Genomic DNA, 18,820 nt, shown 5'->3' on the forward strand with positions numbered 1-18,820 from the left:
CAAGTAACCTCAAACTTGTATTTAAGTATTTTTTAGTAAACATTCTTAGTTACATTCCACAGCCGGTAACCAGCTTTCAGTCTTGAGAATCGTTATACTATTATCTGACGTTTTCCTTTAGAATCAATAAAGGTGGTTTATGTTATGATTAGTTGCCAGTTTTATGTTTCAATTGTATCTTGGAGCTACAGATCTACAAGCTCAAAGAGTAAACGGAAGGGTTGTTAAGTAATGGTGACGTTATCTAACATCAGGAAGGGATTAGAAATTTTCTACATTTACAATCCTTAAGTTAACTTTATTAGCTGTTTTTCCCTGTGGATTTATGTGGATTTAAATTGGAGACATATAATGTAAGACCTATACCCCAGTGTCATGATGAAATCAGCGACTCCTCCAGCTGTGCTCAATCCTTGCTCTACTCTGACTGGACAACACAGTTACTACTTCTTCTCTCTCCTCTATCGTCAGTCTTTTATGTGCTCTCTTCTCTCCGACAAAGACAATCTGTTTTCTCTTTAGTCGTCTCTCCTCTTTGCCCATCAGAGATGTGTGTCCTGCTCCTCTTCTTCCTCCTCTGTCGCTGCCTGATTGACAAACACCTAGAATAAAAAAAAGATGAGAGCCGTCATTCTGTGATAGGTCACCAATAAACCAGTAGGACTACTAGTTATTTTTTTTCCCCTTCACCTGCCAGCGGTTGCTGTCCTCCCCGCCTCCTTCTCCTCCCCCCGCGAGCCCATTGGTGCTCGGCTTTTTCTGCTGCATCTCAGGCTGACTGTCGTTGGTCACGTCCAGCGTAGGGTTGTCGTGGCAACCATTCTCCACAAAGTGAAGCTCCTCAGCTCGAAACTGCAGAAAGAGAAGAGCGCCGGAGGATTACATGAGGGAGTGCAGCCTCTTCTAGACACCCGCCTCTTTATACTAACGTCATGTTTGGAAACCTGTTTTAGCTTAGCTCATTTTTTAATATTTGTTAGACATTTTTATGAATTACACTTTTTCACACGTGGCATTGAGAAGATGGTATCATTTGTCCTTTGCCTGTCATTGGAAGTGTTAGACCCTAACCCTAAAAGTTCAGCAGTGATTTAAAATTTTTTTAATAACAACACTGACAGTTAGACATTAGAAAATCTACTCTTGAAAGGACAAGATACAGTAGATCTAGATTTAGGGCTGCACCTAAGGCTCCATATAGATAATCCTTTTTGTTTTTAAATTAATATAACAATTAATTTACTAAAAATTCCAATTGAAATTCATCAGTCTTTTATATTTTAATATTTTATTTAAACATCTTCTCTTTAAACAAATAGGACAAAGTCTGCACTGCAGGACTTTATTCCCCAAACAGAAAATATGCACTTCAAAAACATACTGTCTGTGGGAAAGTACGAAATAAATGAGTCTTGCCTCTGTGTTTGTATTGTCAGACTTTACATAGGTAAGCAGCAAAATCCTCCACATAACAAAAAATGAATTTGATGAGAATGTAACAGTAAATTGACCAAAAGAGAATCACACTAAAGATGCTCATTAATTATGGCTTTAACAGCAAAATTAGCCCTTAATGATGCAGGGATCACTAGCTTTATATTAATTAGCTTTTCATATGACTGTGAAACCACATCCACTTAAAAACTGGCTGCTAAATATTGCTCACGTCCTGTGATGGTTAAATAAAGCTATAAGAAGTATTAACTTACAAGTCAAACGGCATTAACGAAAACCTGTTTGCTGAAAAGTTTCTGATATTTAAATCCGCATTCTCACTCACAACAGATGTGTGTGTGATTACCCACCATTGTCTTAGTAGCAGGCAGGCGTCTTTGCCAGCAGATGTAGATGAATCCAGATGTGATGATGACCATGCAGACGGCGCCAATGATCACCAGAACCACAAAGAGCTTGCCGTAGTCGCTGCGTGTATGGCTGGGCCGAGACTGACAACTACTGGCAGCACTGTAGTTCTGGATTCCCACCTGAGAAAACACACACACACACACACACACACACAAAGACACACATCGATTAGACAGTCTAGAAGCTTTCCACTGACAAGCAGATCACGGTTTTACACAAGCACAGACGCCCAGGTTTCTGATTAGCAGACCTGTTTTAAGATGATCATAGGTCCCGGTTTTATTTAAGGTCACTCTTTGCTTGGAAGTTAAGCCTCTAGACCATGTTCTCTTGTCTGTCTTCAGCCCCAAAGCTTCTTCTGCCTCAACATATTTATCCAACCAGAGATTCCTTTTCCTAGTACGTGGTGTTTTACCAGCACTTGTTAAGCTGTGAACTTACTCTTTTATCGCTGCCCCTGAGCACTTTAAGATTTTACAACCATCTTTCGTCAGCATTTGCTCTATTTCGCTGACTGTTTTGTTTGTGTTTTCTGTTATGTAACTTCATGTCAGCCATTGTTGCATCATGTTTAGCTCCTGGTTCTTCTAGTAGCTGCTCACTGTTGATTTCTTGAGTGTGCTTTTGTACTTCTGGTTCTTTAAGTACATAATCACCAAGCTACAGTATAGTGAAGAACTTGCCTTTACATAGTTTGATCATGTTGAGTACATCTAGTCATGTAAAGCACTGGTGTCAGTGGCAGGTCAAAAGTAAGTTATCCCATTAATATAACTGTCTGCGGTCGTGGAATTGGTTCCTAAACTAAAAACCGTGACAAGAACGATAAATATGAAAACAGTTTTGTTAGTTCCATACAAAATCTGCTTGATCAAGTACAGTCTTACTCGCAAATAAAAGACAGCACTCCTCTACTGACCTACTATGGCAACGTTTTTCAGAGAGTTATCACACAGCCTACAGCTCAGTAACAGAAAGGCAGGTGGCAACAGTTAAAATGGTTTAACTTTAACTCCACATTCTCTATAGTCAGCTGAATATAACTGCTAATTGCTAACACACATTCAATTATAAAACATTAGAAAAAAATCTCTGAGGGGTAGAGAGGTGAGCATGTGTCAGCAGCAATATGGTTTCATGCCTAAAATTGTCCAAGAGATGCAGTATTTGCTTTGAGGATCCTGATGGAGAAGTACAGAGAAGGTCATAGTGAGTTGCATTGTGTCCTCGTAGATTTAGAGAAAGCGTATGACAGGGTGCAGAGAGAGGAGCTGTGGTATTGTATGAGGACGTCTGGAGCGGCAGAGAAGTTTGTTAGAGTGGTGCAGGACATGTATGAGAGCTGTAAGATCGTGGTGAGCTGTGCTATAGGTGTGACAGAGTGTGAAGAAGAGGTGAAGAGGCGAGTGCAGGCAGGTTGGAACGGGTGGAGAAAAGTGTCAGGTGTGTTGTGTGATAATAGAGTATCAGCGAGAATGAAAGGAAAGGTGTTCAAGACGGTGGTGAGACCAGAGATGTCGTGTCTCGTTGGATGTACATTGCAAACATATTGTTTCCTGAAATGTAGATTTTTTTAAGGAGCAGGTGAGAGACACATTTCTCCCACAACTAATACACTACAACTTAAGCATGAAGCCTGCCAGACATTTGAACCTGGGAGGTAGGTGATCTGTAGGCAAAAAAAAAAAAAAAAAAGTAAGTTGTAAAGAGCATGTGCCAAAGGTATCAGCTGGGATGTTTCACTGACTATGAGCGGACCCCTTGTTGTTTCTACTTAGTTGGGACAATTGTTCATACTACATCAAGGGGCTGCACACGTACCTTGTTTAAACTTTTCCTGATTTCTCCCAGCATCCCCAGCACATCCTTGGTTGCTATGACTCCTGGAAGACACAACACATATGGAACCATGTGACCAGACGATAACAAATGGGCCTGAAGATGGACAGAAGTCAGTGTGTTGGACATATGTGACTGAATACGTCCTTGTTCAGTTTAGACAGCAAACAAACATGTAATTGGTGGACGAGCTGTGCAACTCAACACTCACATGCATGTTGTCTTGCTCTTTATTTTTATTTTATTTTCCTTATTATTCCGCCCGACTTTTTTGGTCGCTACCTTCAACGGTTTGTGGTAGTAACTACTAATTTTAGGAGATGGGTGCTATTATTTTTCACTTTAGTCACTTTATTTATTTTATTTTCACTTTATTTCCTTTTTCCCCCGTGTAAGTCAATGAGAGACACTTGAAACTTCCCTTCAACCTGCCTATTTTGATCAGCTTCCTGTATCCTCATACTTTCATCATAGAAACTTTTAACCAGCATTTTTGCGAGAGAAAGTCTGAGCAGTTCACAGCCTGTCTTTAGCATATGTGAGTGACTAGGCTGATTGAAAGTGTGTGTGTGTGTGTGTGTGTGTGTGTGTGTACCGTGCTCAGATGCAATGTTCATCAGCAGCTGATGTTGCTGGTGTGTCGGCTTGCTGAGGTAGAGTACCCACGATCCCTCAGGACTATTCATACGTCGGGCAAACACTCGCTCCATGATCTTCAATAACCGTACACCCTGGTCTAGACGAAACTCCTCCTGTCACACACACACACACACACATTTCTACATGTTACCAGCATCTCTCCCACACAGCTGATACTGGAGGTAAGGCATAAAAACCAATCAAACTGGATTTACAGATCCTGAAGGACATTAAAGTAAAGAAGAGGAAAGAGGGGATGTAGAACACAACACAGTCCATGTCTTTGCTTTGCTGCCATGGCGACAGACGCCGCAGTGACAGTTGGCCCTCCATCACTACCCCACCCACACAGAAACAGATGGCCTTCAGCAGTTCTGTCTGAGAAAGTCAACTGAAGTCCTTTTGTCCTGGCCCAGTCACAGTGGGAGAAACTGTCTGGCTGTTGAATTTCAAATTATTTATAAAATGTTTTTGATGTCACTCTTCTTCCTTCCATCATTAAAGTGCATACTTGATGTTTTTCCTTCGAACACACACATTTAACATAACATAAGGTTTACCAGGGGTGGAAGTAGTACTCGAAACCTTTCCTTAAGTAAAAGTAACAGTACAACAGCGTACAAATATAATGATGAACGTAAAACTACAGAAGTACTGTCAAAAGCCTCGTAATTTTAATTATAAAACATAATTAAAATTTTGCTTTTGACAGAACTGTTATTGATACTATACAATCTTAATTTGAAACGTACAAATCAAGTAAAATTATTTTAGTGGGGTAAAAAGTACAATATTTGCCTCTAGAATTTAGTTAAATATAGAGTATTCAGCATTAAAAGCGTTAATTTATCCCAGTTTAAAGTCACAATGTGCAACATTTTACATCTTATTGTCATAGAAATATGTTCCAACACTTAACTTGCCCCCCGGTGATTTAGAGTTATTGAACAGCACTGGCAGCGGTGCGGAGATATTTACTTCTAAAAGTGTTTAAAAAAAAGGGCCTACACCCTACTGACCAATCAGAGAAGAGTAATGATTTCCGTTTGATTATTGTAGTAAGAGGACTGATTCCAAGTCTCGTGTTAATGCTCACTGGTTGTTGAAATGTGTTTTCAATAAATTAACAATGACGAAAAACATTGTTGTTACGGCAGAAATCAACAAAAAGACACAAATTCTTTTTTGCACCACGTTACAGTGCAAGCGTGAACTTACACAGTTCAGGTTCTGCGTCATGTTGAGGATGACGTAACCGCGCCCAGTCAGCTCACTCCAGTCTACACACACGACCTGAAAGATTCAGAGTTTAAAAAAAAACGAACTGTAGCACAGTCGTAGAAAAGAAAGTCTTGTCTTTGGCAAAATGTGTAATCGTACCTGCTGGGCCTCCTCCATCTCGTCAAAATCACCGTCCGCTATGAAGACCTCTGTGACTCCACCTCCCTTGACCTCTGACCTCGGGGTCTGCAGAGATGTGGTCTTTTCTAGCCAATCCAAGGATGGGTCGGTAAAGCCGATGGTGGGAGAGGGATCTGTGGTGAGCGGGACGATGTGTTTGATTCTCGTCTCCTCTCTGTCCAGTTTTCTCCAGTCGTCCTCATCTGACTCTTTACTTCTGTCTTTGACTCGAACCCCTTGACCGAAAACAACATTTGCTGTAACATTATTACAGCTGGTTAATTACATCTGTTTTTTTACCTTGTGTCTGATTATCACTGCCTGCTTAATTCATCATTAATCATTGATGAAACTACAGAACTGATCCTCAGAGTCATGCTGTTGCTCTGTGACGTACTGTACATGATATTGTCCTGTTATGCTCTGTGCAGGAGACATGGAAATAATGAAACAGCATTGTTTTTGTATTGTAGTAGAACTGGTTTTGTTCTATTGTAACCCTGAGTGTTTATTGTTTAATTGTTTTTTCTATTTTTGCAAGAAAAAAGATCAGGTTCAGATCATATTTTCAGCCAAAATCTGAAATACAACAAATTATTTTTACACTTGACTAAAGTGTATAAATAAAAAACTCACATCAACAAAAAAATGTTCCCACATGATTTTTCACCATTTGAGATTTGAGTAGTTTAATGGAGAATCAATGTGTAACATATAGGAAATATTTGAAATTACCACCAAATAATACTCCAGAAAAAGTTTATTTCTTTTGCTATACTTTTTTCATATGTTTAAATTAATGTGGAATAAATACAATCTCTTCACTAAATGGTTGCAACTATGCAAATACTTTCCAATATTGCAGCCTTAAGAAAATTGTTTACGTGCCTAAGATGCATCCAGACACTAGCATCACTACCAGTCTGCTTATATGCGTCACTTTATTATATATTAGAATAATTTAGACTTTTAGAGTCTTCTTACTTTTTAACACGTGTTCTTCCTGCCTTCGCTCTTTCTCCGCACTGGGCTGCAGCGGCTCTCTGCTGGGGGCCATACCAACCTCTGGTACAGTGGGATTCTGGGTAAAAAGACCTATATGTGGCAGACCCATCTCATCATCGTCATCCTCCTCTCTCTCTGTCTCTTCATCCTCGGTCTCATCTGCAGCAACAAACCATCGCGGTAGGACGAGCAATCATTTCGTTCAATCAAACACTTTTCTGACAAACTCTAGGGCGGAAAGCACCGTTCTCAGTTTTTGCTTTGTATTCATTTCATTGATTGGTTCAAACAAGTATAATTAACAAAAACTCTTACGTTACCATCATAAGCATAATTTGGACTTGATAAAACAGATCTTCATCCCAGAATTTCAACTATAAGAATATGTAAACACAAATATCATGGATGGTTTAGTGAAAGGGTCTACGGGGCTACAAGTGATCAGTAGGACCCTGGACTAGACCCACTCCTAAGTCTCTCAGAGCTCAGTCAAATGAAACAAAAATCACAGCAAATACATGCAAAATATCTTTAAAGGCGTCAAAGATGACCACAAATAGCCAAAAACACTGACAAGATATGACCCCAACCAGTGCAAAAATAACCGAAGCAGAGACATGTGATGAACAAAAAACAACAACAAAAAAAAAACCAATGACACAAAATATATAAAAAGAAAAAAAATGTGTCAGAAAAAGAAAAAAAAAATGACAAAAAAATGACACAAATCTAATGGGGGATCTAATCTTTTCCATCTAATCTTTATTATAAGAAAATCTTTGCACCTTCTTATAATCCATCCATGCACACAGCAACAAGATAACACAAGCTACTGTAAGAAATGTTTGTTTTATGCACGTTTTTCACCTTTTCCATAACTTCGCAGCAGCCCAAAGTCTGTCCCGGTGTCCGTTTCTGGAGTGGCTGTTCCTACCGGGGCTCCAGCAGCAGCAGCAGCAGCAGCAGTGGATGTAGTAACAGTTGTAGTGACAGAGGAGTGAAGAGATCCATAGCCACTAGCCTGGGAGTCTTCTTCCCCCTCTGCCTCCCACAGCTCTCTCTCCAGAAGACCCAGCTGTGCAGGAAACACAGGAGACACCGTGGATGAGGATCTTTCAGACCACATGAAACACTTGAATTCAAATCATCTGTAAGTGTAAACCAAGCTCATTAAAGGTTTCTTAAAGTTTGTGCAGTTTTTGTGTGAATAAAACGTTTTTAAAGTTTTGTTTAACAACTTTTGTACAATGATAAAATCAGTGACTGACACTGATTATCACCAAACATCTGTGTTTGTGCTGAAACTAATCAACACCATGCATGTGCACAACAATAATGAATGCAGAGGAAAAAAACTATAATGATACCAGGCTCTGGAGGATTTCTGAAACTGAAGCTCAACCTTAAGAAATACTTCTTCTATTCACGCATCTAACAAATACAGCAGTATGTAGCCTGTAGCACAGTAGTATCTCCTGTGTGATTGGTTTAACACCTGGTTTACTTTGCAGCTTGGAGAATCGAAACAAAAACGAAAAAAAAAGCAACAAGAGTTTTATTAGCATTCCTGGAGTTCGTCGTTGAGAGAAGCAGTGGCTCAAACTGTACGTGTGACCCCCCCCCAAAAAAATCAGATTTAATTAGAGGCACAAACTGGGGCACAGCTGGGTGTAACTGTAACTGTGCTTCGTTTGGCCATGTCGGTGTGCAACTTGTCACGTAGCTGCTTGGGCGGGAAAACCCCTCGTAAATGTAGAACAGGAGGCACATGAGGAGGCCTGATACCAACTCAGCTGATAAACGATACAGATAATAACTAGTGGTCATGTTGAGGGGGAGATACTTTCACAGGATTAATAGGACCTTTGTAAAAACTCTGTACGTTGATCGCACCTAGAGCCTTTTAGACACAATGCGTTGCCTAATATAATGAGCTGCCACCATTTCAAATGTGATTTTGTTCAGTTTAAGTCTAACATGAATTTATGTTCAAGAAATGAATCGTTAATTAATATTCAGATTTTATGTCTGGATTCAGTTTGTACGGCATTTAAAATGTTTGTATCACTGTTGGTTTGGCAACAATGACGGTGGAATAAACTTTCATATCCTTTACTAAGTAAAAGTAGAAATACTAAGGTCTGAAGGTTAAAGGCCGAGTTCACAATGTTACTCAAGTACATCAATGTCACTATTATTATAATTATTTTAGTTTTGATTTATCGTGTTTTAGAAAGGCTTGTTTATTGGTTAATGTTTTTACTGATTTGACTGTTTTTATCTTTTATTGTCTTTGCTTGATTCACGTTTTTATCAACTTTCAGTCATCTGCAGAAGCACTTCGAATCTGTATGAAAGGTGCCATTAAAATTCCAGTTTAATCGATTTGTTGGATCAACACAAGAAAAACTTAATGTCCGCATAAGAATAAAAGGAGTTATGATGTTGAAACTGTACCTGTACAATACATTATGACATATTATTGTTTAATGTTGTAAATTGTCAATGGGCATCCACTTTAAAATAGTTACACCGGGTGGTCTAACAGTAAATGACATCATTGTTCCGCAAGTAAAGTCTTATTTGAAAAGTAATTATTAGTTCTTAAGCACAGTAATTAAATCCACTTAGTTACTTTCCACCACATTTAAATCCACATCAAGTTATCTTTATTCTGTCCTCACCTGCAGGACCGGGGACCTCTGATGTTCCTGTGCACCAGAATCATGCACCTCAGCCGGTGTGGAGACGTTGGGCAGCTTGGAGCTGGATGGATGAAACGATGGACTGTAGCCTGCGAGACGCAAAGAGACGTGACAGAAACATGTTGGTGTGTGTATCATCGCCAGGTTTGTGTGTTCCAAACGTTGAAAATGATGTAATGCCGCAGTGAAAATTACGTTTACCATTTACCTTCTGTTTTTCTGTGTTTTATTTCTTTAAAATATGCACAAAAATGTGAGAAATAATAGTTAAGGACACTATTAAAGGTCATTAGGACTTGACGCTTCAGAGGACTTAGCTTAGTGAATATGACCACACTACTGTGTTGAAAAGGATAAAAAGGACAAAAAAATGACCTATATTATCCTAAAACTTCACACACATTACACTACACATTAAAACCTACTGCAGAGACCAAGATGTATCTTACACAAACTTTTAAAGAGCTGGTATGATGAGAAACAGCATTAAAGTGGTGATGGGAGCCCTGTGCACTCTTTCATCACAGTGGTTTTTAAGTTATGTCAAATTTTAATGTCTGGAGATTTAGCGGCGTTGAGGATGCTCCCACTGTGACATCACACTGGGGATACGCCTCTAAAATGAGCCATAGACCTACTACCACCAACCCCACTGTTCTGAAAACATCCGTATCGAGTTTTAATCATCGGGTTCTTGCTCTTGACATTCAGGATCAGATCATTACTGTCTTACTATTAGCACCATTAGCATTAGTCACCATTAGCATACTAGCATTTGCGATCATACATTTTTACACATATTCGGTCATAAAGCGATAAACTGGACAATCTGGAATTTCAAATGAAGGGTCAATCAGTTGTTACAGCTCAGAGCATTTTATGACTATCAGAATAGTCGTAGAGAAATTTTAATCAGAAATAACAACAAACCAAATCTGATGGTGATGCCACAGTTAAAGTCAGAGGATTCATCCGGTGGGACTCACGACTATTCATGGCATTTAAATCCATCTGTGTTGATTGAAAAAACTGCTGACTTTTGTGGCAAATTATTTTTCACCTTTGATTTAACAGGGAGTTGCACCTTGATTTCTCACATCTTCACATCTTTCACACACTCTCTTCCTCGAGTCAAATTTGCCTCGAGCAAAATCAACATTTGTGTGCCACCTCCGGGATGAGACCAGAGCGCAGCAACACATTCTGTGGAAATGCTGGATATAAATGTTGGTTTGGCTCCAGGCAAGTATCTTATCACTCAGGACGGTAAATATCGGTGGGATCTAAAAAGTGCCTTTGAAGACGTAACACCCTGAGGATCTGTCTTCTGATCTATTGATTTGATTCTGTCTGTGAAATCAGTTCCACTAACCGATCAGAGAGTCCAGATCCGGTGTTGTGTGGTTGACCTCTGAGCGATGCAGGACGTGGGCATCCCAAGAGTCTGTACCTCTTTCCCTGTCTTCTTCCTCCCCTCTAGCATCTCCCCCCTTGTTCTCTCTGTTCTCTCCGGCATCTGTCTCCCACTCTTCTTCGCCTCCTCTTCTCTCTCGGTCCTCTCCTCCCTCCTCTCCTCTGTCTCTGTCCTCCATGTCCGTCCCGTAAAAGCCAGAGGCCTCCTGGGAGGTATCGCCAGCTCCTGGACCACCAAAGACTTCTGTTTCTGGATCAGTGGTGCCAGGATGGCCCCTGTAGCTTTCTGCATCCTGGGGCACCACTAGATGAACCATACGCTGAAAGTCAGACACACACAAAGAAAACCAGGATTTAAATCATTACAGCTATTGCTCAATTCCATACTGATATAACCATGTGAACACAGTGTGGAGCCCTTCAAATCATCCTCACCTCCATCTCATCTTCCACATCTTGGTTTTCATCCGTGGCAGCAATCCGCACCTTGGCTGCATCCTGCGTGGCTGAGGGCTGTGCATACAACTGGGAGGAGTTTGCCGGGTCCATCTTTTTCCGGGACGTTTCGTGAATCTCTGGCCAGCCCATGTCGTGAACCAAATGAGGCTGTACTCGCACTAACTGGTGGACTGATTGGCGTTTGGTTCTCGCTAATTCCTGGATGAACTTTGGCAGAGCTGGGCCTTCCTCCTGGAACAGATGGGCTGCTGGCGCGCTCAGGGGTATAGTGCGCTGGGACGATGACAGTCTGAAGGCATCACAGCTCACCATGAGAGCTATGGCAAAGAGAGGATAAAAAAAACTTTAAGGTTAATGCTGTTGTGCAGCACAATGTCTTATCAGGGTCAAACTCTGGGGGTTTGAGCCTTTAGAGACGGCTACTCATCCTCTGAGGCCACTAACACAGCACACAGCCTTCGTTTTACTTTTGTTCTGCTTCTTTTATTTAGCAGAAATCTGTGATGCGTGATCAAGCTGTTTTTACAAAGCCGGATGTGTTGAGCTTCTGATGTTGTTGTCACTTTTGGTGCCTCATCCTTCTTATGATAGAACTTCTCCAGGTTCCACACGGTGCATTAAAAGCCAAGTTGGAAACCTCAGAGACCATCAAGCCCTGATGGGATTCTGAAAGCTCCTCTTTGCTTCAAATAACAATCGGAAACTTTCACTTAGTTCTGATGCCATGTTTCGCACGGTCACAATGCTACTTACTCAGCAATGTTCTGCTGGAAACTTGAGGCACAGCAATATTTATAACAGGTGAGCAATGGCTGCGGGCTGCTTTCATGAATAGATTACTGAACCAGAGATGCACCAGAACCACAAATCAATGCAAAGCACCTCAAAAATAATGAACAATGACCCAAACCCGTTCAGAATTGGCATAAAATGACAAAAAACACACAAAAAACATCAGAAAATACACATCAAATGGCAAAAAAACACCCCACACAAAATAAAATTACCAAAAAAGAGACACAAAGCTTCCAAAAGCAATAATAATGGATAAAAACTCAAGGAGTTAGTGCTGCAAAGACGGAAAAAACAGCCATTTCATTAATACCACCTGGTCGTCCCTCCAGGATTCCGCTGACCTTTGTGATTGTTCTTCCCTAAAATACCTGATTCCATGACAGCTTTTCTAAAACAACTGAGTCCAAAGTTTTTATGGTGTTTTTTTCACCGCAAGGTCACACAGAATTCACGGGGGGGTTGATTAAATTAATGGTTGCAAAGGCAACGTTGTGAATTCCTGGAGGGACCAATAATTTATTGCTCTTTTTTTTAAATACAACATGCTTTAAAGAACTGCACCCGAGGGAAAGCGGCGAGATAAGAGCACAAGTCAGATTTAAAGTGATTTAATTTGCTGTTAAAACAAAGTGCTCGTATCTGCACCGCTGCCCTTGGAAAGTCACTGCAAGCTTTTGTCGACTCATTCATATTTATATTTACAACTTAGAAACCGACGTCAAATCATCACAGCTAATACTCAATTCCATACGGATACAACCATGTGGACACAGTGTGGCGCTTAGAAACAACTTGTTCAGTCATTAATTTATCCAGTCACAGAGTCATCCCACACTAATCCCTGTCACTGGGCGCAGACTTGGAGCCTTAACCACAGTCTGCCTCCTGTATCCCATTGTCCTCCCTGTCTGGGACCACAGATGGCCGTCTGACCTCAGGGCCTGACTGAGCAGATTATAATATCATGGCCAACTTGTCTCAAACACAACCTCAGCATGTTAAGCTCTGATCAACCCCCCCCTTTTGAGCATTTAAAAGTTGAAGAATAAACTAATTGGAAAGAAAAAAAACTCACTCAAATAAACAATTGGCTGCACGAAATAACGAAAGGTCACAGCAAACAATGCTTCCTGCTTCAGTGTTCATACAGACAAATGAGTGCTGCTTAAATTCTGAGTTGAAAATTTGTTCATTTACTCCTTTATGACACATTAGGTCAGAAAGTAATTGCTTTTTAGTTCACCTCTGAAATGTGCCTGGCATAAAAGGCACTGGCCTGTAAAATGTCCTGCTCTCTGTGGACGACTGGGCCTGAGCAGCTTCGAAAAGACGGGGAGGAGAGTGGTGAGAGGAGGGAAGTTATGGATGAAGGGATGAAGAAGAGGAGAGACCGATATGGGAGAACTGCTGCTGTTCTTTTAATCCTCCTCTCTTCCACAAACCTCCATGTCAGCACTGGGCCGATAAAACTGCACATTAATAAAGTGTGTTTGCGCCTGCAACAATTTAAGGCTCAAACCATCCTCGAAACAAAGAGAAAACAAAGCAGACCTCGCGTCAGTTGTCGTGCATTTGCTTGTACGAATAACTCGCCAAGCTCATATTGATCTTCGACTATTTGGCTGCAGTACCATCAAAAGCCCAAAGAGGGTTTACAATTTGCTGTGTGTGCTGATGTAGCGTGCACCTTACTCTGTAAATCATGTTTCCTGATGCAGTATCGTTCTGTCATATGCCCAAGAGGAAGGTCCTGCAGTGCATCTAATGCAGTGGTAGTGAAACGCTCAGCCACCCAGAAGCCTTAGTCAGTGAAAACAAAAGAAGTTGGTGTGGAGATAAAGTGAGTAACAGTACCTTTCAAAACATTACAAACTAACGGTGTCAAACAGGGCAACACATCATATACAATGAAACAGAGATAAGAGTTATTTCATAACTTCAAAAAGGCCGCATGAGACCATAAAGACTATGACAGGGGTCCACACGCGAGGACCCACAATCTTCATCTTTATCTCAGTAATATCCTCTGTGTGACCTATGGAGGATCCCAACCCCGGGCTCTACCGCTGAGCCACCAGGCCCCCTTTGCTGACATTAAGGTACAGTGCTTCTTCAAATGTCCACAAATGTCAACCATGTCACACGCTGTGTCTGTGTTCTTTTCATTTCAGCTCTTTGTCCAAACTAAAACACAAGAGCTGCACTTTCCTGACAAAACACAGCAGCAGTGCACACAGACATGTCTGTTCTATGCAGATGATGGTGCGTTCATACGACAAGAGGGGATGAAAACGTGGACACGTTCCACACATGTGCACTAAATAATATGTTGGCAACATCTGTCTGCTATGATTCTGTAGATGTCATGATGTCATGAGCACCTAAGTCTGCCAGTGCATCGACAGCGCATCTGCCTGACAAATGAACTAGCTGCTAATTTCAGTCACCGCAGCACTGAACCTGTGTTGCACCAGTTGTGCTGTGTCATCCAAAACCTAATTTAACAACACATAAAATCTTTCATATTGCATCCTACAGCTCCACATTGACCTTGCAAAGACAACTTTGCAGCGTAATGACTTCAGAAACATCTCCCAGCATCCCTCCAGCCTCGGGGAGCGAACAGCTGAGTTCAGCCTCACCAGCTTAACGGAAGATAAGCTCCATGCTGAGCTCAACGAGGCAGCCGGGGGCCGCAGAGGGACACGATGAGCAGGCGCTCGAGGGGAGATGCCCTCCGAAGTTCATCAAAGCCCAATAAGCACCAGATTGCAAGTGTTTATTAAGAAAAAGAGTAGGAAACGATCACCAATGAGCAACTAGGCTTTTCTGTGACCATTTGCATAAATACAGTAGCACTGCTCTGTTACAAGTACAAGTCATGTATTGTAAACTTTAGTTCAGCTAAAGTACAAAAATTATAGCGTAATAAAAATGGTGGGTGGTTAATGCATAATAATACCTCGGCATGTATTAGTAGATTACATTTAGAAAGTAACTACATCAGTCAAATACATACAGTGGAGTAAAAAGTAAAGAATTTGTGGAGTAAAGTAACATAAACATTTAACATTAAAGTAACTAACATTAAAAATGGAAAAGAAAAGTAACTCAGAAATGTAATTTCAGTCAACACCAATAAATCACTTTTTGTCTTTTTGACTGTTTGTCTACAACTGGGTTTGTCTTTTTTGTAGCCATATTTCATAGCAATGGGGAAAAAAAAAAAACATTAAAAGTGATTCTGATACTATGGAAGGGATTTCGTTTTTCTTCCACAAGGAAGTCAGATCATTTACTTTAGTAAAAGTATTAGTAGCACAGCATAGAAATACTCGGTTACAATCAAAAATTCTACATTTGGAAGTGTTTGCTTTGAAAATACTTTAAGTATCAAAAGTAAAAATACTCTTTATTCAGAATGTCTTATTTGACACTTGCCTCAAAAACATTGTTAAGGTAGAAAGTAGCAGAAAACTGAAATACTCAGTACAGTACAGTAGAAATACCTCAGAACTGATCTAAAAATAATGTGCTTACTCACTTTCTGCCACCAATTTTAAAAACATATTTAATGGAAATCATTGTTCAGTACACAAAGTATTATTTCTATCTGTACTTCTTCTTCTTCTCATTTTATTATCAACCTGACTTGGCTGCATGTTTCAGCTCAGCAGATATTTGTTGAGGATATCAAAGTGGTCACTGAGGCGGTGGTGCATGATTTTCCAGAATTGTGATGTTACAGTGCACAGTTATTAATTATTAGGCTCTGGGATTTAGCATGACAGTGACATTGGGTCAGTTCTTCGAGTCTAGCGACTGTGTTCTGAGTCTTTGAGGCCTCGCATGTTGTTTTAATGCTGGATTAAAACCGCCTCTTTCTGTTTGATTGGTGTTTGCTTTAGTTCTGGAGGAATTTTAAAAAATGTAACACGTATAAATGCCTGATACTACAGGCAGGGCTGAGTCTGTGGCTGTGGACATAAAGAAAATCTTAGAGGGGTTGTAAGTTTCAGTAAACACTGCAGATGCCTGCACAGATCTGCATCTTCCTATGCAGCTCCAGCAGTAACTGTTTATAGAGTGTGTCAGCGAGGTGGAGGTTGTCCCAAAGCCCCCTCTCCTCAAATCAGCTTACTAAGTTAGGCTGGGAGCCTCCCCCCCCCCCTAAATCCCCTTCACCCCAACTGATGCAATCTGCACACAGTCAAAACTCTGTCTGAAATGGGCCCGTTTTGCAGATATGGGAAGGCAGCTTTAGTCAAGACTCCAAGTCAAGTCAATGGGTATTATTTTTAAATAAAAGTGTAATTGCAGCCATCTTGGTTTAGTCATACAGCGTGTGAATTGCAGATATCTTTAATGCAGCAAAATCCTGTTGACCTTGGATGCATTAAAACGTCTCGCCATATTAAAAACACGGAGACACCTTTGAGTATTACCATACAGCTCAACGCGCAACTCTTGTACGTGACAGGTGACAAAACAGCAAGTCAGTTTAGCATTTACTAGTGATGCCATAATTCACATCACTGATACCTACAACCAGTCGAAACTTTAACTTTATTACTATTTTTTCCCAGTCAGAATGAGAATTGAAATGCGATAACACCTCAATAGAATTTCCTATTGACTTGTATTAGAAAACCAATCTACAGTACATTTATGCCAAAGTGTTAATTCTAGGTGTCTTCATTGGGACTGTGACTAGTCCAAATTCTAACTAATCCAATTAAGTTATCTGTAATTACATTTTAACTTGTAAGAATTACCCACTGTGCTGTATGGTAAAACTATTCTATGCCATTCAGTTACAGCTTGTTACATGTGTGGCTTTTCCTGTTTTCTCTGCTGTGCCACTTCTAATAAAATATCTTCAGTTCGGGGGCAAACAAGCAATTTAACGACAACGCATGGACTTTTACACCTCAATATATAATGCAAATAATCATTAATTGGAGCCTTAATTTTGAATTACTACAACTTGCCTGCGGTAAGCGGTGTTTACACAGGTTATCAAAAATGTAGAGCAGAGCAGCATCATTAACATGCAAAGTATCTGTGATGATGCAAAGCTGCCGACAGAAGATGAATCATTCCAATGAAAACTAACTGATGTGTAAATGTGATACTGATGATTATTATTCTTCATGCCGGGTCTTGTGCCCAGCAGCAGGTCCTGCTGTGTGTGTGTGTCAGACTCTGCAGTGTGTGGCTGCTGATTTAAGTGCACTGCGTGCCTCCCACACACACACACACACACACACACCGACAGCCTGTGCATCCACTTTGCAGATTTTAACCCGAAAGCTTTATTAAAGGAGACTGTGTCCATGCACAGCTGCTGGTTACTCCCTGATTCATGACATTATTCTTAGCACCACTGCTAATGCTGCAGCACTGCAGGACATAATGAAACCCCATTAACATTCTTACAGGGTGTTTGTGTCTGTGCTGCTCAGTAGGGAGTTTACACTTGTTCAATCTTCCTGTGGGATGTTATTTTGAAGTCTCCAAAGATTTTATCAGCTATGGATTTTCCTCAATGCCCCTGTTTCTGCTGTACAACATGTGCATTTTCTAAAACGAACGCCTCGCTGCACCTACAGTTTGTTGTCATGGCTGCACAGACAAATAAATAAATAATTGGGAACATAAACAGACTCACCGATGAGTGTGAGGTGGAGCAGGCCCGGCATGTCTGCTGCAGTGCTCAGCATCCCTGCGTCCCCTCCTCCTCCTGAATGGACAGAACTCCGGATTTCAGATGCAGATGCTCTCTTGATGTGAATGGAGGCCGTCAGGACAACGCCGAGCTCATGGCCGCCTGTCCTGCTTGTGTGCCGGGTCAAAAGCCAGCAGTCCGCGGAGTCCGCACAGACGCACAGGCAGACGAGCAGAGCTGCGGACAGAACAGGATCTGATCTGCTGCTGCACCACCGAAGCTGGAAATGACCGGCAGCTGCTTGCTTGTTGTTCTCTCCTGCGGCCGCTGGATGTCGCCGCCGCCGCGGGATCTTCTGCTGCATTCAGGCGCTCCTCGTAAAAGTGGGGCTTCTTTTACATACAAAAGTCCAACAACTTCCCATATTTTCTCAGAATGTGGCTCTGCTTCAGGGCCTTTTTTTTGTGGCATGGCATCGCAAAATGCATGTAGACTGTAATACACTGAACTGAATCATATTACTGTTCTAACAAGCGTTCAGCAGATTTACAGATCCATTTTCCCTGAGGTTCGCTCGGGTTTCTGGCAGCAAAAACACACTGTTCCTTTCCCCGTCTCTGTAAATGGTGTTGGTTATACACGCAATCCAATTAAAATACGGCCCAAGAAAAGCCACAGCCAGCGTTACTAAGCATATTTCCAAATTTAGGCCTCAAATGCCTGTAGCTAATGCTAACGTTAGGTTTTTTTACATTAGCAGCAGGAGCAGGATCCCACCCAGCTAATGCTAATATTACATGTTAAAGCTAATGTGCTCAGGCTAACTGTAGCTTGTTTTATTATGGGATTTTGTAAGTAAACTGAGTAAGTTAGCCTCAGCGCTAACACTGGTTTTTATCCGTAGCTTCTCTGCACTTCTACCAACAGTGCTTTGTTTAACCTAACTGCAGCCCCCCTCGTGACCCTGAACAGGTTAAGAGATCATGGAGAAATGGGTGACTTAATACACAAAAAGAACAAAATATAATTC

The 18,820-nt window shown here is 41.0% G+C and overlaps 1 protein-coding gene across 2 annotated transcripts; it reads right to left on the minus strand.

Moving 5' to 3' along the window:
- Window positions 1–409: 409 nt before the first annotated feature.
- Window positions 410–18,169, minus strand: podxl2 (podocalyxin-like 2). Of its 2 annotated transcripts, none has more exons than XM_067506058.1 (13): window positions 17,794–18,169; window positions 11,304–11,644; window positions 10,828–11,188; window positions 9,435–9,544; window positions 7,618–7,825; window positions 6,730–6,909; window positions 5,725–5,981; window positions 5,563–5,637; window positions 4,301–4,457; window positions 3,688–3,749; window positions 1,806–1,985; window positions 691–852; window positions 410–602 (listed from the first exon to the last, which is right to left on the minus strand). In XM_067506058.1, the coding sequence occupies exons 1-13, from the start codon at window positions 18,152–18,154 to the stop codon at window positions 543–545; spliced, it is 2,514 nt and encodes an 837-aa protein (XP_067362159.1). In that variant the 5' UTR covers window positions 18,155–18,169; the 3' UTR covers window positions 410–542. The 2 variants fall into 2 exon arrangements, with proteins under 2 accessions (XP_067362159.1, XP_067362158.1); XM_067506057.1 differs by having other exon boundaries at window positions 5,725–6,002.
- Window positions 18,170–18,820: the final 651 nt, after the last annotated feature.

Source organism: Channa argus, chromosome 5, assembly GCF_033026475.1.
Source record: "Channa argus isolate prfri chromosome 5, Channa argus male v1.0, whole genome shotgun sequence".
Lineage (NCBI taxonomy): Eukaryota > Metazoa > Chordata > Actinopteri > Anabantiformes > Channidae > Channa > Channa argus.